This window comes from Lutjanus erythropterus, chromosome 13 (assembly GCF_056507025.1).
Source record: "Lutjanus erythropterus isolate fLutEry1 chromosome 13, fLutEry1.hap2, whole genome shotgun sequence".
Classification (NCBI taxonomy): domain Eukaryota; kingdom Metazoa; phylum Chordata; class Actinopteri; order Lutjaniformes; family Lutjanidae; genus Lutjanus; species Lutjanus erythropterus.
Window position 1 is genome coordinate 6615324 of NC_139329.1, and position 19949 is coordinate 6635272.

At 39.3% G+C, this 19949-nt stretch overlaps 1 protein-coding gene across 1 annotated transcript in view; it reads left to right on the forward strand.

The window, feature by feature from the left end:
• fa2h (fatty acid 2-hydroxylase) overlaps positions 1–19627 on the forward strand; it is a 49188-nt gene extending 29561 nt beyond the window's left edge. The window contains exons 3-8 of the mRNA XM_084733582.1: positions 3940–4071; positions 10568–10710; positions 12756–12856; positions 13122–13294; positions 14224–14476; positions 16552–19627. Of these exons, the coding sequence (XP_084589708.1) occupies positions 3940–4071; positions 10568–10710; positions 12756–12856; positions 13122–13294; positions 14224–14476; positions 16552–16619 (870 nt within the window). The 3' untranslated portion in view covers positions 16620–19627. The remainder of the gene's footprint in view (positions 1–3939; positions 4072–10567; positions 10711–12755; positions 12857–13121; positions 13295–14223; positions 14477–16551) is intronic.
• Positions 19628–19949: the final 322 nt, after the last annotated feature.

Sequence of the window (19949 nt, forward strand, 5' to 3'; positions counted from 1 at the left end):
GTGTTTGGACGAAATGAGAGAATACTTCTGAAGTGTTTGTCTTGATTTAGTTTTTTTTTAGTCAAAGAAAAAATCAGCTAAGCCTGCATGTGTGACACTAATGTTACTATAAGTAAGGAATAATGTGCAGTGAGCAGGTGAGATAAACCCTGACAGGGTGATGCAGGACATTAAAAGGGTTTATTTCACCATAATACTAAAAAATTAATAATTTGACACAAAATGTTGATTCGAATTTCTTTTTTTATGTACAAATTATCTTATTGTGTCCACTACGTCCTCCAGAGTCTATGACCAGAACTGCGTTCATACCGACAGTCTGTTATTCAGAAATTACAGACCTCAGTAAATCATCATCTGAATCAAGTTTTCAACAGAGCCAAGGAATAACATAACATATTGGTGGTATCCACCCTGATTTGATCTGATAAAGCCACGCCGCGGATGGTTTCTTCCTTTCTGCCATGACTCCTTGTTGCAAGTTTCCAACAGTGTAGACACAAGAGTTTTACATCAAGAACCACCCGTACAAACAGATTTGTTCTTAAGTGGTTCAACTTGTCGTGTTCACCGGTTTTCTTGAATTTTGAATTTTCTTTCAGGTACGGACACAATTTACGAGGTCCAGATCTGTTGTAGAGTCATGTCCAGTCAGTCTGCTGTTACCCAAACTTAAGTTCATCACTATCAATTGTATATTTCATTAGTTTGAAGAGTAAAGTACACTTTGTAATTGTGTCGATATCTTCCTGTTTGACTGCATTTCAAATTATATTATAATTGTAAATTTGCACCTAAGGCCTCTCATCATTAATTTAATGATGTGTTATTACTTGCTGTCAGGTGTGTTGGCCGTATATCTGCACATGCAGGTTTATGAAGTTGCTGTCCAGGCGGACATCCTCACTTATTCTGTCTTTTTCTCTAGCTGTGACAAAGTGTCTTTTGCTTTGAAACCATTTTCACATCGAGACGTTTCCTTTTTATTTCAGTGTCAGTCTGGCCCTCAGGTAACATGGCATCAACAGCAATCGTTCTTCCCTTTCTTAATCCCTCTGTCAATGCTGTTAAAATGCTAAACTTGACTTCAACTGAACTCCTTAAGTTCTTCTTTTTACTCTTTGATGCCATTTTTATCAACAAACACTTCCTGACATGTGGAGCAGCAAGTGCAGCCTTTTATGGTTTTACAGGGCTGTTAAGTATGCAGATTTATAAGTCTCATGCACGTGTGTTAAGAGTGTTCGCTGAACCTGACATGACGTGTTTGTACGAACCTATCGTACAACGAAAAGTGAGAGAAGAGAAATTTAAGATAAGAATATGAAAATGTTCTTCCATGAGGCCTGCTGCCAGCATCGATAAAATGAACTGATAACCTCGGAGGCATATGACTCTAACGGATCAGACGATTTTGATGGTTCTCAATTCACATCCCACCTCAGCGTGGGTTAGAAGCGAATATTCTGCTGGTCTTGGACACTACTGTCTGAAGACTAAAGACAAATCCATCATCTTAAGATATGAGTGTCGTAATATTCTTGCAACTGCATTTCTTTTTTTTTCTTTTTTTTAAATGATTTTTATTTATAGTGTTCTGTCATTATACATTGAAAACAAAGGGAAACAACACAATAATATACAAGGCTGTTGGACAACAACCAAGCAACCACAAAATCAGCAACAACAACAAAAGAAAAGTATACATGACATACACATACTCACAGACAAATACACACGTAAACATATGCTAAAAATGGAGGGGAAAAACAAAAGCAAAGAGAGAAAAATAAATAAATAAATGAATAATTAAATAATTTACAAAAAAAAGTCCATCATGCAAACAGTTGTAACCATAAAACTGGTTTTGTGCTGGCGTCAGTTGATGTCATTCAATAATAACAGAAAATATAAGTAACAGGGATTGCAATAATGGGACAAAAAAAAAACTGCAACTGCATTTCTAACATTTTTTTGACATAGCTTAACAACGTCATGTCATCTGCTACTTCACTACACTTGGAAAAATATTACAGGGACTACAACAGAGAATTTGCAGACGATGATAATGCCAACTTCAAATGACCATCTCTCTGGTTCACAGGTGGTAACAATTTTATAGTAAAAAGATAAAGTTGTAGATTGAGGACTCAGACTCAAACATCATGCTGTCCCGTGTGGATCAGCATCTGTCATCTTTTAATCGACCGTGTGTAGATTGGTGCTTCATACTCTTTGTTACTCTCATATTTGAGTTGTGGCATTCTCTACATCTACATTTGCATGTGATATCTTCTTTGTGTCCATCTTATTTGCATATGGTATCAAAATATATTATAAGGTCTATAAGGCGGCGTCCTCACACCCCTCTGTGTGTGAAGCACTCACAGTTGTCACTTCCTTTGTGCAAGCCACTGTTGTTGCATTCAACTAACCCCAGTTCAGTTTCACTTAAATGCATGCGTGCATTTTTACACGTGGTGATGGACAGCATATTTATTCTGGCCCACATGATCTTCTTTCCACTTTTTTTTTTACTTTATTAAATCCATGCAGAGGAAGGATTTACATACAAAAGAGGACATGTCTGGTGTTTTCCTAGAAACCTTTTGAAGCTGCATAAAGATTTCTATTGGATGCACTGTTGGAAGACAAGGTACGTGGTGGTCCTTCAGCAGGTCACCATTCCAAGTCATGCAGACTTTAAACAAATTGAAATTGAACTGAAAAGACAAACAACTCTGGACATCAGACAAAAGACATAACTGCATTATAACACATATTGCACATGGATATTGAAACTAACACTGTTTGAACTGCTAAGCTGTCAACTGATAACAGCCACATAATATCTTGTTTATTTCTGGTAAATCTACGTTTTTGTAGCTGAAAACACCATCATACAAGTTATTCCACAGTTCAGAACACGTCAAAGAGAGTTTGCAAAGAATATAATTTATGTAAAAAAAATAAAAATAAAAAAATCTAAATTGTGTTATGGAATTACTGTGTCCCAGTTTTATTATCTGGGAACTGACGGTGTCTGCTAGATGTCAGTATACGCTAGATAGCATCTCAGCATCAGATGGTCCATTTGAGCAGTAGCACTCTATCCAAGTGGCTGTTAGTGACATTAACAATAGCAGCCGAGCAAAATACCGTGAAGAAAGGTTTGCAAAAGTGTATATTTGCCTAGAAATATACACGTTTGATATGAAACCTTTCCTGTAGGCTACACAAACTGGAACAACCTGAAACTTTTCAGTTCCTGCGGGCCCTTTGAGGGCAACTATAATGATGATGTGGCTCAGGATGAAACTGAGTTTGACACCCATGGATTCTGTCATTTGTGGTGTAACCAATCGTGGATTTTGTTATTTAGATGTATTTTAGAAACCCCATCTTGGCTTTTTAAAATCATTCTCAGCCAAAAAAAAAGCCAATATTAGCTCGCATCTTGACAGAAAACTGAGCAGTAAGGTTGTCAGAGCCATGATTGATCAGTGTGCACTGGTATTGAATAAGGTTTTGCCCGAGTACGTGTGGAAACACTGACAGAACACCGGTTACAAGTGTTTTTCAGTGATACGAATGTTCAAAGGTTAAAAATCATAAATGATACGTGTCACATGAGCCGATAATAACCATGAAAAATAACATGGTGATGAGGCTGTTACAGAAGAACAAAGGGCATTCTCTGGATATAACGGAGCATGTGACTTGCAAACATGCACGTCCACATGCACACACATCTATCTATGATTTTGGTTAGATGAAACTAAATTGGAAAAGACTGAAAAGGCTTGATGATTGCCACTTCAAACACCTGTAAGTCTGGAGGGAAAAACAGAGTCCACTTGTCCATTTTCTCACAGCTCTGATCACAAAGTCTGGCTTATTGTTGTTAACTGCGTCTGCGTTTGTGTCGTTTTTCTTTAGACTCTGAGAGAGAGGAGCAAGACCAGCGAACAGAAAGACACAAAGACGGCAGAAAAGACAACGGACAAGAAGGTGCAGGAGGAGGACGAGAGCACCCCGTACAACCGCTGCAGCCCTGTGGACCTGGACAAGGTGTGTCTGTGTGTGTGTTTCTGTGAGAGTACTGGTATGCAATCACATGGAGCGAGTGTACATGAAGTGTCTCTTTGTGTGAATGAGTGTTTGTTGAAATTGTTTGTGGTTACATGCTCTTTAACTGGAATGAGAGATCTGTCAAGACAGAAGTGTGTGTGTTTTTGTGTGTGTGTGAAGAGGAGGTGGGGTGATGAGGGGCAGAAAAAGAGTGAACAGTCATTAGGTTATTCACCCTGCCTCATTCCAAAACTGTCCGTTTGTTAGTTGACTCTGAGGTCACACTGCTAGACAACAGCATGAACTCCACACAAACACACGTAACACATAACCTTAACCCTCACCATGCCATGAGGATACCCTGCCCCTTTATCTTACTAATACTAAACCAAATCCCAACCTAAGTCTTAACTCTAAAGTATACCCTTAAAGGATAGTTCTGGTATTTTTTAAACCATTACAGCCTCAGTCTCAGATCTTATCTCTTCACTTATCTCTTTTCATTATTTACTATCTTATCTTAGGATAAGAATTTAGCTATTGTATAACCTTCCTAAATGAAGAATGAAGTTAGGATAGCATAGACCAGGAGTGGGCAATTATTTTTCATGGGCAGCCACATGAGAAATTGATCAGGCTGCTGTGAGCCAGACACAAATGATATAAGGTCCGAATAATGGACAAATCTCTAATAGTGGAATAATCAGAAGTGTTGTATATAGAGGAATTCTTCTAAACAAAATGCTACTGACTGCAAGATTTTTAATTTTTGGTATTTCCATGATGGCCACATGAAACCTTTCAGAAGGCCGCAACTGGCCTGTGGGCCTCATTTTGTCCTGGTCTGGCATAGACCCTGTTCTAAATTAAAAAATAACTGCCAAAAATGGCAGCACCACTGTTGTTTAGACTGCAGGGCAATGACAGTGACAACAGGGAACAACATTAACACAGAAATATTATGACCGAAATGCTACTCAAACCATATGATCATAGGCTCCTGAGCAATGGAGCAACCAGAGCAGCTGCATCCCCGATATGAGACGTGGGGGAGCAAATGTGTGCTTTTGCATCTATACTTTTTGATCATACAATTTTTACTTTTATGCCTTTAAGTGATAAGACAAAGGAGAGAGGTGGTAGAACTTTAATCGGGCCTAAAAAGTTGAACCCTAAAAGGCCCAAGCCTGAGAAAATTCTTTCCGAACCCGACCCAAACCCAAACCCGTCCCTCAGTAGCATATTTTATTCCGAACCTGATTACAGCTTTGCATTTTTCTTAATAAGCTCCCCTCTATGTACCAAATAGTAGGAGTTGGCAGTGACCGGGACAATACATGGGGGTAATAATAATGATGATAATAATAATAATAATAATAATAATAATAATAATAATAATAATAATAATATTACAGCCCAAACCCGTATAAGCCCATGAAATATGTGAGAAATACACTTCCTGACTCGACCCAAACCTGTCGGGTCCCATTGGGTTTGGGGCAGAGATCCCAAGCTCTAGACAGTGAGGGAATGACAAAGCAAAGGGCTGCATGCGAGAGTCATAGGAAAGTAGGAAAAGCAGTTAGGAACGTTATTAGTGATGAGGTCCCATATTTTGGGGTCCAAATGACCAATACTGTATTTGCACAAAGTTTTTGAATGGGTCCAGTCCGTTCATTCAGTCATTCTAGTCATGCTTGTGTAACTGACAATTATTTTTGCACCAGAATACCTCACACAGCACAGCGTGATGACAGATTCAACCAGTCTGTCTTGTTCATTTTGTTGCCAGGGATCAGTGTATTGAGTGAGATGCAACGCTCTTGACCGTTCACATCACAAACCTAACCTGTCTGGGCTCTTGTAGTTATAATGCTTCACAGTGCGTCTTGTCTTTGCAGCTATGTCAGATTGTTCCAGATGATTCAGTCCCTGTAAACTACCATTTCAGTATTTCGGCGTCCCTGTAAAACGAATCCTTCGTCTCCTCCCTTCACAGAGCTCCAGCGTGGTTGGACTGTAGTAACCAAACCCATGTGCCTGTTGTTTCAGTCTGGCTGCAGTGCTGGGAATGTCACCACACTTGTCATGTGCTGTCCTGCATGCCCATAAAGGAAAAAAAAGATATGAGCTACACAGCACGTCATAAAAATGTTTTTTAAGCTTTACTAATATGATTTGATATCTCAGCTGTTCAGACAAAGCATGTCACTTAATGTGACCGCACCTCATTGTTCAGTTAAATTTATTTCATGACATTGTATTGTTGACACGGTTCACTTGGTGTGGACCATGCAGAGGCAAACTGGTAAAGCAGGAATGCTGCTGCAGCCAGTGTCACATTCATGACACAAGCTAGCTCCAGACAAATATTGTTAAAGTATGAACTCACTCACCCACTGGTCAAAAAAAAAAAGAAAAGAAAATGGAAATCATTTGACCATTTTATGTCTCCTAACTCATAAGGATGGATATCATTAACTAACTTCAGTTCTGTAATATATGACCTTTTTTGTCAGGAGCTATGGGTGCTTGTCTTCAGCACTTACTTCCTGCATTTCTGATGATGCACATTTAACAAAGGGCAAATGACAAGTGACAGTGGTTACACTTACATGCACACTAGTTTCTCCTACTATTCTGAATCTGATACGAGTCGTGTAAGCAGCAGATTCTGGTTAGATATTCTGAATAAAGCATTATTCTGAATAGAGCATATTCTGATTGAGACAGGAGCAATGTTTTTGGACAGCAAATTCAGAATATGCATCTCAGCCACACAACACACAACGTCTTCTCTGTGCTGTGCACAGACCAGCTAGCCAACAACTTGCAGGACTGGTGTAGAGATGCCTGCAGATATCACAATGCTGACCTCTTCAAGAAGGTGGTTAAATGAATAAAACAGGGAGGCTGTGTTCACACAGTCACTGTCTTTTTTGACAGAAAGAAGTGTCCATTGTCAGAATATGCACAGCTGCATGTAAACAGGAATATTAGTGGGACATTCATTTTCATTAGCCATGTAAACAGCTGAGCAGGGATGAGATGTTTTGCAGAATAAGGGCAAAAAAACCAGAATATTGTGGGCATGTAAGCATGGCCAGTGACAGATAATGACAGCTCCAAAAATGGTGACAACGCCCCAGAATTCCCTGTGACAGCATTTCTCACAGAATTTTAACAAATCAATCAATCAAAAATAATCAGCAGATTAATTATTAGTTGCAGTCCTTATTTAGATCCTCACTTTTCTTTTTGATTCAAGCATCAGGCCAGCTATGTGTGTGTGTGTGTGTGTGTGTGTGTGTGTCGTCAAGTTCTCTGACGCTCAGGAATGAGAGGCATGGTTTCACAACTGCGCATGGCTTGTTTTGCCTTTCTCTTTGTTCTTACAAGCAAACTTTAGGATTTCGAAGCTGCAGTATAAATGATCATTATGTCCGTGTGGTGCGTGTCATATGATGTGGCAGTGAGTTTCTTTTTCTAGATGTTAGTGGATGTTAGTGGAATTAAATGACTTCTTCCGTGTTGTTTCACTATCATCACTTGTTTGTGAGAAGTCCTGACCCTTGTCACACAGTGTGCTTCTCCTCACCATGTGACTGGCAATTTCACTTCTTTTTTTGGAGTATATGAGACTGCATGTTTTGTAAAAATGAAAGTTTCCTCTCAGTTTAATAAAAGATGACTAGCAACTGACACACATACATTTCCCACTGGACAAAGCTGAATACCAGCGTTAGCCCGCTCACACTGAAGGGTAGGGCTGAACAATTCTGAAAAAAATATTTCGACTGATATTGCAAGTAAGATATGATTTGCAGTATTAGATTAGAATATTCTAATATAATATTTGCATAATTATTCTCATTTACATTGAAAAACATATTGACAGGCGACGATTTTGGTAATACTGTCCACTGTACTTCTATATGACTTTGGTTGACAGACAACTAAACTTAAGTTTAGGGAGTATCACCTACAGGCTGGGAATCATTTAAACATTTATGACACCAATACTTGTATCCTTAAAGTAATACAGATACTAACAGAGTTCATTTGATACTTCTTTTTTTTCCTACTTCATTCGATACCCGTCATGTGAATGTCAGCATTCCTGAAATAATCCTTCTGCAGTTATGCATTTCATCAGATGCAACAGTAGCACAGCCACACATCTCGGCACGCTGTTGTAGCTGCTGCAGTAGTGGGCCAATTACACATTGCATTAAATCGAAGAACGCTTTCAGTGATTGGTTGTGAGCAAATCCATAAAAACTTTTTCTTTTTTTTTTCTAGATCTGTGTACAGAAAGGATCAAAGGCAGGCATCGTGAAGCTTAACGTCACCAGCTCCAGGATCACTATGTCCTGTGTATCAATTAATATTTAACTGACAGTATTAAATCAATGCTTAAATCAATTAAAATATACAGAATTAAAAATGAGAACAGGCAGATACACATTGTCTGTGACGATTCTCAGTCATCCAGGCCATGGTATTTGCAAGGGTTATCATAGGCAACTATACTTGCTTAAGTTCTTGAAGATGTTTCTTCTGTAATTAGCTTTGTATCTTTTACATGTACAATTAACTTTGTGGCTTCTCATGTATAATTAACTTTGTAGCTCCACATGTGTAATTATTATTATGACTTGTAAAGCCTACAATGATATGACGGTTAGCTCACAAGCCACTTGCCAGCACGTTTGCCATGTGAAGTTAAATTCAGTGTGAGCGTGTGTATTTAAATGATACTCAGTGAGGAAGTAGAAATGACATGCAATGGGTTCTCTTAGTGTCTAAATGAGAGCATACGAGAAACATGCTATCATCCAGGCAATAAATCAGCCTGAAATTCACTTATCAGCTTCAGACACTGTGTCAGTCCGTGCCTGATACGAACCTCTTCAGAGGGGTGTCATAAAGAGTGACAGTCATCTGGGCAAAAGTCATCTTTCCCCAAATGATCAACACTATTTATATATGCAAGTGATTGGAAGTAATACAGCTGAGATTAAACAGACATCTGTAATATATTTACTGTAATAAATCATAAAATGACCATGATATGTCATCAGAGTTAATTAATTAATGTTCACTGAATGAGTGATTGTCTGTTTTTGAGACATAAGAAATCATTAATAATGTTTTGGAGGGAGTAGATGTTAATATTAGTTAAAATGAGCAATATGTTAATGGAGTCAGGCAAGCAGTGAGACAGGCAGTCACTGAACTCTCAAAGCCAGAGTGTGTGTTTTCAGAGCAGTGGGCTTTTGTTTTCAGGATAACGGGCTTAACTTTACATTGACAGACAACTGACGGTTATAAAAAGCTGATCAACTTGCAGTGGAGGATTCGTCGTCTTGTGCTCCTGCAGTGTTTCTGCAGCCTGCCTGAGCCTCCTTAAGTCTTGGGAGGAGGGGTCAGGGAGGAAACAACTTGTTTAACCATAGATTATATATTAAATAGCATTTCAACCTATTCAGTATACCGTTAATGGCTCCAGCTGGACTGCTGTGCTCAACTTTGGACATGCAACTGTTCCGTATTGGTTCTTTAATGTGTTTAATTTAATTACCTTTATGGGCATGAAAAGACAGCCTTTATACTGTCAAAGATCTTGATTGAATCATCAATTGATTGATTGAATGATTGAAGATTGATTTCTTCTATTCTGCTCAAGGTTTACTACACTCATCTTCCTCATGAACAAGTTTTGCCACAAGTTCTGATTCGAGATCAGCTTTCCCACACACTTTCTTTACCGAGATTGTACCTGCTGATGTTACAAAACCGACAACAGGTCATTGTGAAACTTTACTAGGCTATCTTCATGGATCACCCACACCACAGGGACGCGTCTCATATGAGGAGCTTGAGGAAGCTGTAAAAGTATTTCAGTCTTAGAAGTCAGGGATAAAATCTTATGTTATCAACGATGACATCAGTTCAGTCAGAACAAACTGAAGGGAACCTGCAGTAGCTCACTCGCATCACACACACACACACACACACACACACACACACACACACACACACACACACACACACACACACACATCAACACATAAGCAGTCACTTCCTGGTTTGACCCCTTAGCGAGCTTCATCTGTTTGTAACTTTCTGCTGCCATCTGCTGGAAGACAATAGAGTGCCTCACTCCCTGTTAAACTCCTCTTTTCTGAGCACAGTCTCATCAACCTGCATGGAACACGTTTCAGTGATTTCTGGGGCTGACTTCAAATGTCTTTTTCTGTCCACAACCCAAAGATATTTAGTTTACTGTCAGAGGATGAAAGAAACCAGAAAATGTTCACAATTAAGGAGCTGAAGTCAGAAAAGTTAGGCTTTTTCCTTCGTTCTTAAAGAATTGGTCAAACCAATTTATCAATTATCAGAATGGTTGCTGGTTAATTTAATAGTTGACAACTAATCAGTTAAGGCTAATCGTTGCAGCTCTGGTAACTTCTCATTGGCTGTATCTCTGCAGGATTTGGTGGACTGGCGGAAGCCCCTGGCCTGGCAGGTCGGCCACCTCGGAGAGAAATACGATGCGTGGGTCCACCAGCCAGTCGACAGACCTATCAGACTGTTTGGAAACCCCTTCCTGGAGGCCAGCACCAAGACTTCCTGGTAAGACAGGAGACTCTTTGTCTCTCTGATGCACTATTGAAGAGATTATGACAGCAGGAAAAGGATGTTTTTGTAAATTTTGTTCATATGATGTTCATCCAATCATAAATATGCACCCAGTTTTACAGACGTGGTTTCCACTGGATGTAACGGACTCACATCTGTGCACACATTATAGTGTTCCACTGATATGGGTTTTCAGTGGCTGATGCCAGTACTCAGAGAGGAGTTAAAATGTTAGCTGCCTGCCAATCATCTCAAATTAAGTGGACGACCGATAAACGCGTTAATCAATTGCACACTGCAGTACTTATTTGTCCATTCCCAGAGCTTCTAAATATGAATGTGTGTAATTCCCAAATCCATATATATGTGTATTAGTTCTATGTATTAGTGTGAAGCTGAACTTACAGTCAACACTGAGTCAGCGCCTGGTCACAAGCTGGGAGTGAGAATATATGGAAATTAGTTACCAAGTGTCACAGAAGTCAAACTATATAACATCCAGTGTTTGGTATGAAAGCAAGTTTGGCCAAACCTGAACCTCAGAAACTCAAGAATCACTACGTCCTGTATGAAGAAACTGTAATTATATCCACTCTTATATAATTAGCAGTATTAAATCCACTTTCAAAACAGTTGAAATGAACACATTTGGAAGATGGAGGGTGTTTAGGTGTGATTGAGCTCATCTGACTGGGCTGTGGGGGTATGTGAGATTAGTGCAGGGTAATATATCTAGATATTATGATAGATTTTGGATGTTGTTATGGTAAAAGTATTGTCTTTTCCTGGTTTTAAAGGCTGCAGTACAGTAGAGTGATGTAATTTTCTGAACTTATTAGACTGTCCTATCTGTTTAATTATTTTCCTTTAGCCACATAGTCATTATATCCACATCACTGACTCATTGTGTCTCATTGTGTTTATATTTTGTGAAAGCATTAATAATTGAGGTATTTGGTCATAGTGATATTTAATTTTCTTTTTCTTTCACTCAGTGATAACACAACAAAGTTACTGTATCACCTTAACCACTTTCACCCTTTGCATTACACAACATGTCGGTCACAACATACATCAATAATTATGTTGTTATTATTATGTTGTTCAATAATTTGACAAATACCAAAGTGAGCATATTAGCTCACAAACTGTTTCCTCTGGAAGTTGCCACAACGGTTGGGTGTGTTTTTATTTAACCAGGTTAGTCCCATTGAGATCAAGGATCTCTTTTATAAGGGAGACCTGGCCAAGACAGAAGCAGCGCAGTTACAGTAAAAGTAATTAACAAACACATATATTGACAACATTAAAACGTCCTCATATAAAACAGCTACACACAATCTGACAGTCTGTCTTTTTTACAACTTTATACTGAATGTGCTCCTTAAAAGACAAGTGGTCATTAATTAAGTCCTAGATATTTAAAAATAGATACCGAACAAGTTACCAAGTTTTTTTTGTCTACATGGAGAACAAGTTGCAGTTGTCAAAGTTGTTCTTGCATTCTATCAAAAGCATGTTGTAGATACTCAAAGGCCTGAGTAGGAGTGGGTACACAGGAACAGATGACAGTGTCATCAATGTAGAAATGAAAGCTGAGTTTGGAATATTCTGTCCAGTGCTATTTATGTATATTGTAAATAATAATGGGCCCAGAACTGAACCCTGTGGGACCCCCTTATGTACTTGCAATACCTCCGAGGTCGCACCCTCTATCTGAAAAGTCTGCTTTCTGCCTGTGAGATCATTTGCAAACCAAACAATAGCTATTAGACGTCCATATAACAGTGGCTATGAAAATACGATTTATCTGTCAGCGCTATGCTCCCCCACGTTTCACTTTCATGCAGCTGTAGCAGTCACACATATCAGTTTTTCATCTCACTGACTTCAGCTCTTTGAGCAAGACTGTGGTTCCTGCTTCTCCAACCATTAGGCCGTATCATCCTCAATATGACGTGATACGTGATATAACATATAAAACACAAAACGAGACAAAAAGGATTTTGATCATATTGCTGCATGCTCTCTTGTTACAGGTACTGGGTCCCAGTGGTGTGGCTTCCCATTGTGTTTTATTTAAGTTGGCACTGCTACACCACCCTGGCACAGGGCACAACCAGGATAGTCCTCACATCAGGTAACACACACACACACACACACACACACACACACACACACACACACACACACACACACACACACACACACACACATCATCTGCAACACTTACATTATAATCACCAGACACTTTTGCACGCTTTCATTCTCATTTGCTTATGCACACAAACCACACAGTACATGTTCCATGTCCAATTAATGTATCTATCTGTGTGTGTGTGTGTGTGTGTGTGTGTGTGTGTGTGTGTGTGTGTGTGTGTGTGTGTGTGTGTGTGTGTTCCCAGGCTTCTCCATCCCGATCCATAAGTACATTTTCCTGCCGCTCTTTCTGATGGGCTGGTTCTTGTGGTCATTCATCGAGTACTGCATCCATCGCTTTGTCTTTCACATGAAACCACCAGCCCATAATTACTACCTCATCACGCTTCACTTCCTCCTGCACGGACAACACCACAAGGTATATACACACACACACACATACACACACCGCCATGGAGGCTGAGGGCCCAGGCAGGTATTATGATCATAAAACTGGATTAATCATCAGACGTATTTTATTATGTTGTCCTTTATGGCACCAAACAGAAGTAATCATTAATGTTGCTGGTAACTTTTGTGGCCTGAATGCACAGCATCAACTTCCAGCAGCTCTAGAATTAATTTAAGCTCTTTAAAGGATAGTTGAGGTTTTTTGAAGAAGGTTGTATAGGGGTGGGTATTGGGTATTACCCAATATTAAGTGAACCCAGGGGCTAAATTATTACAGAGCATGGTATTGATAAGCCCTGACTTTATCGGTTCTTTTGCCTGTACTTTAAAAAGTTTGTTGCAATTTGTTATCCTTACCATCACCATTACCAATATCAGTTAAGTATACAGTATATTTAGAAGATTTTCACAGCTTTACCCTGCCGTCAGACAGCCCTGTCCGACTGGAATCTGCTGTTATATAAGCCAAGCATTGCGCTCTCTCCAAACCAACTAAACTCCACTGGCAAAAACATTAATTTTACCTCACAGAGCACAGGAGTTGCTGGTTTACAGCTGCCTCAATCTGTTAGTTTGTGTTATTGTGTGACTTTTGTGAATCTGAACTAACCTTTTAAAACATTGAAGGTTGCACAGTAGGTCAAACTAATTAATCAAAGAAACAGTAGGCGAGCGACTCTGTGTGAGGTAAAATGAATGTTTTTGCCAAAGAAATCTGGTGGCTTTGGAGAGAGTGATATTTGGTCAGAAAAGGCCATCTGACAGCCAGGTAAAGCTGTGAAAATATTCTAAATATGGCATACACTTAAAATGATATTGACTGTCAGCAAGCACACACATGAGCTACAGAAAATGTGCTAGTTTCTAAAAAACATGTCTGTTTTTGTCTCTCCACAGTCTCCGTTTGACGGCTCCCGGCTGGTCTTCCCTCCCGGCCTGGCCTCCTTAGTGGTGGGAAGTTTCTACGTGCTCCTCCGCAACACGCTGCCGGATATTCTCGGGATATGCGTGTTTGTCGGGGGACTGTGTGGCTACGTGGTGTACGACATGATCCACTACTACCTTCATTACGGCTCGCCAAAGAGGGGCTCGTATATGTACAGCCTGAAGGCCTACCACGTCAAACATCACTTTGAGCACCAGAGAGCAGGTGAGCACTGGACACCTGAAGCTTGACAGACATGCAGGTCCAGTGTGGTCATGATATCAAGATTATTACACAATATAAAATATTGTGATACATACACTGAAACAATACCATGCCAAAAACCTAAAACACCAGGAAAAGCAATGGAATAGTAAATAAGATGACAGTCCTGACATGACAGAAATAAATGGCTTTAAAAATGGACAACAGATGACAGGTATTTACACTTGTTTCAGCTGTTGTATTATCAGTTTATTAGTATTATTATTGTAGAAATGAACTCGAATCTGGGATTTACCCATCAGTTTTGTCTTGCCTTGAATACAAACTTTAGTAAGCTAAAAAGCTATAAAAAAAAACAAGCTAAGAAGCTGAAGTCAAACCCTTAATTGTCTCATCAAACTCTGATGATAAAAAGTTTTGCTTCTCACAAAGAAAATCACTCATTCAGCTGATATTTGGGGGCGTGTAATTCTGTTATGTGTCATGTTGGATATGTTGGCTCTCTAGGTCTGCGTGGGTTTAAAATATCTTTGTGTTTGTGGCGTCCATGGCGTTGCCTGGATTGTGGGCATTGTAAGCGAAATAATGCCACATTTTGCTTTGTAAACAAGCCGTAGACAGTCAGCAAGGCTAGCATCTGTAACGTTAGCAGCCATGCCTCTCGCTCTGATTCTCACCATGAAAGTGGGAAAATGTTTGGCACACCTGCAAAGCCTGGAGGGAGGGAAAGTAGAGCACTGAACAGCACACACACACACACACACACACACACACACACACACACACACACACACACACACACACACACAAACAGCCCCGTTGTCGCACATGGAGCAATATGGCTCTTATTAAAACGCTGTCATTCATAAAGTATCAGTAATAATTAAAGGTGGTATTGTATCATTTTTAACAGCACCTTTCTAGTATCAATATATTGTGCAACACTCGGGCCAGCTGTGGAAGAAGTACTGAGATCCTTTACTTAAGTAAAAGTTTTTACCTGGTTATGAAACAGTCTCAATTTAACATTGATGCCTCTATATGACTTATATGAAATTAATAAGACCGTCCACTAGAAGATCGGCTGGTTCTATGTAGTTATCCTTAATGGCCTGCATTAAGGATAACTACATAGAACCAGCCGATCTTCCAGTGGACGGTCTTATTAATTTCATATAAGCCGGGTCAGATTGTGTGTGAAATCAAATGAACCAAGTGTTTACATTTTCTTAGGCAAAGTCACAGTGAATAGCACACCAGCTAGAATGAAGCAGGTAGAAAATGTATTACTTTAATTGTTATATTTTGTGGTTAAGGCTGTGGAAACACTACAGCTTTTGTCCATAAGCGCCTCCAAAATCAACACAATATTAAGGTTCCTTGTCACAGCTTTAAGTGAAAGTATAATCAGGAAAATGTGAGATGAATGTTAGAAGTACTCAAAGCAGAAAAATGTCCCCTCTGACTATTTCATTAAGATGCTGTTTTCTCACATATTTTTCCTTTTTCAGAAAATTGCAATTTGGTTCTGGTTTTGTGATTCGGATAGTGCATTTGGCCATATTGGGATACATATTGTCCAGCCCTAACTGAAACTAGATAGTTGATTATTCTCATTTTGGATTAATCCACTGATTTTTTTTTCTCAATTAGTCAGTAGATTGTTTGGTTTGGAAAAAGTCTGAAATTGAGAAATGCTGTCACAATAAAATAAAAAACATCCAATTCTGGAGCTGGATTCATGAACCATTCATTTTCTGTCAGTCAACTAATTGATTAATCAACTAATCGTTTCAGCTGTACTTGTATAAACTGTTTTGAATGTAAAACTTTAACTAGCAAAAAGTAAAAAGTACAATATTTAAACATATTAATTTTTGATAATATTAAAGTACAAATACCTTAAATGTATGCACAAGTACAGTACTTGATTAAATGTACTCAATTACATTCCATTACTGCATATGACTTAAACCAAGGAAGATTATCTATTTGAGATTATTTGATTTAGTTTGGTTCTCCCTGCTCTGTTTTTCTGTTGATCTGTCTGATGTAATCTTTATTTCTCTCTCCAGGTTTTGGAATCACCTCCACGTTCTGGGACCACCCCTTCAACACAGTCATCCCCGATGAGAAATTCTAACCCAAAAAAGGCTCTCCTTAAGGGCCGCAGGACTTATCAACCACCCCCTGAGCAGCCAGCCCTCACGCTATCGCCACCCTGACGCGCTTAGTTCAGTCTCCGCAGCCACAGCTTTCACAAAACCAAGGAGGAAATCCCACTTTGGTGGACTCCTGGGCCGCTGCAGCTAATCCGCCTGTGCATATTATAACACACACCCACCCTGCGTTTTGATGCGTTAACACATTCTTTGCTGGGGTGAGTGTGTGATTCCCCGCTTGCGAGGCCTTTCTGTGCCATTTTTATAACAAAACCGATATCTTACAGTACTGCTGCTGTGTTCTTCACTGCACTGACCTCACCAGCCAAATCCTCACAACATCATACTGTACAGCCAGGAGGTGGGCCACATAGAGAAAGAGAGGGATACACACACATAAACACACACAAATAAACATGTGCACATTTATGCATTTTTTTCACGTTTAATTCAATTTGAAGGCATTACACACATACACACACTGTCCTGTGTTCCCTCAGAGTGGGAGAGAGGGGACAGGAAGTGACAGGTGGTTGGTGAATGTGGAAGAGAGTGAGAGGGGTGTGACGGAGTGACAGAAAGTGTGTGAGAGAGTGTGTGTATATAGATTGCAAGTGAGTGAGAGAGCCCCCAGACTGTTGAACCCAACTCAGGAAAAAAAAATATCCTCTTTATCCTTCCTCCACGCTCTCTGCAGCTCAAACTTTCCTGCTGCCCAGCTACACTGCTTTTGTAACAGCACACAGAAATTCCCTCCACCATGTTTGGCCTGACTGTAGTTTTTGGAAGCAGCTGTGAACAGATGTTTGAACATGCTGAGATTCATTTGACAGCTTAGATTTAACTTATTAATTATCAGCACAGCCGCGACGTACTGTTAATATATAGCAGCGTTCTAAACCCCTGTGGAGATATATTTTTGCAAGTCTGTTGTAATATTTCCTCTGTTTTCTTTTATTTTGTCACTAATAATACAACAAAGATGTAGAAAAGATATTTTGTAAGATGCTTTGTACAGAAGAGGAGATTAATTGCATTGGCTTTACGTTGTCAGAGCGAGCAGATGTTTTTTTTAAACGATAAGAAAACAGATGCATTCAGGTGTAAAGATGGATGGATGATGGAGTGTTGTCATGGTGACAGAGGGACAGAGCCGAGGCATGAGGCCGTCCTGTCAGACTTCCTTCTGTGGGGATCTCGGGGTCAGAGGTCACAGGGTCAGCTAGGTGACAAGAGAAAACTTTATTTTTTAAATTGATTAAGAGGTGAAAAATGTGGCAGGGTTTTAGTCCCCAAGGAGCAGCGTTCAGGTCTCACTCCACCCATTTAGAGGGATAGTTCAGATTTTTTGTAGTGGGGTTGTATGAAGTGTAAAAGCTACACTCGACGGCAGTCAGCCCTCGATTTTTTGGAAGCAGCAGGAGTACCGGTGTAGGAACCTAAGCTATGTACTGCTGTGGGCAGGGTCAGCAGCAACACCTATTTTAGCCACCCGAATAAAAGCCAATTTAAAGAAGTCAATATCTGTTTAAGTGTACATAATATTTGGAGTATTTTTACTGCTTTACCTTGCATTTTTTGACAGGAAACCAAATATAGCTCTTTGCAAAAAACAAAACAAAACAAAAAACAGACTCCACTAGCAAAATCAGTCATTTTACCTCATAGAACACAGGAGTTAGCAGTCTACTGTTAGCTTGATCTGTTAGTTTGTTTGTGCTTATTTTGAACTTCGGTGCTTTAAAGGGTTAGTTCAGATTCACCGAAGTCACTTAATAACACAAAACAAAAATTACCGTTAAAAGCAGCTGTGCATCAGCAGCTCCCATGTTCTGGGAAATAAAATGACAATTTTTGTCAATGGAGTTTGGTTGTGCAAGAGAGAGGGATATTTGACTCGTACTACGGCGGTGTCCTGTCAGTTTTTTAAGTGATTAAAATACGTTTTGCTGCCGACCCTGTCCTCAGCAATACATTTCTCAGCTTCTGTGTTGGAACTCCTGTCTGCGTCTCCAAACTGGGAGCGTGTTGACCTACTGTAGCTTATACACTGACTGTGCCTGATACAGCCTCACTTCAAATAATCCAGACTATCCCTTTAAAGCCACTGGTTTACAACCCTGCAGATCCCCGCAGGATTGACGATGGATGAACCATCTGACTGGACAGAAGGAGGTCTTGATAGTGACTGGCGGATCCTCATAACGTCTACTCTAAACACTCGACAACAACACTGATAACTAAAGCAGAACAAATGTTTTTTAATTAAAACCATTTACATTAATAGGTAGAGCAAAGAGAGAATATAATACAACTGCATAAAATCATTTTTTATCAACTTTTATAGTTTGAAGAGTAAAATAATAATACAGTAATATCATTGTATATGCATTGCTTTTTTTTTCTTGCTCTTCAGAGCAGCAATAATAATGAAGTCTTCAGGTAAACCTAACGAGGGCTGTGTCACTGAAGTGTCACCAGGGCTTACAAGGTTGAGCTGTAACTGCACCAAAACGTGTCCTGATGTCTACAGCACAATTATCAATTTTTCTAAAACCGCACCGCTGAATGTTCAAGGCATCACGATGGAAGAATTGTGACTTTAATATAATCACTATATACCACAAAGATTTAGAAAGAACCAAAAATTATTTTTTAATGATGGTGGAGATAGTGATGACTGTAATGATGATGATGACGATGAGTGTGATGATGATGCATACTGATTGTGACGGCTGCATGGCAAAAGTGAAACCTGTTGGAATAAAGTACATACAGATCTTATTTATGTATATTTATATGATAAAGATGAAAAAGAACAGTTTGTAAGCTTTGATTCTGACAAGTGAACTTTTCCTTGTGCTAAATTATGCAGCGTAAAATAATATTTCCTAAATCTGTTTACTATATCTTTTGACTTTTATTTTGGAATTTTAAATGTCTATGCAAATGCACACGTATTTGTAAATAAATGTCTGTATATTTCTGATGTGTTGTCATTTTGTTCGATCACTATGATATAGTTTTGGTGAGTTTTTATGGTCAGTACTGCTCAGCCCCTTAAAACGGTTGTTTAATTTTTCATTTGCCAAGGGAAAATAGCAAAGTTCATTTGGTGCAGAAATATTTTATGACATTATATTAAAGCAGTCACTCACAAAGACTGGGTCGTGACCCATAAGACAGTCACAGGAGAGTTTATTTAGGTCCTAAAGAGTAAGACTATGGAAGAAATTCTGCAAAATTTAAGATTTACTACGTCTGCAGTACATCTTTTATAAAGCAGGAGGAAAAAGCTAAAGCCTGTTAAG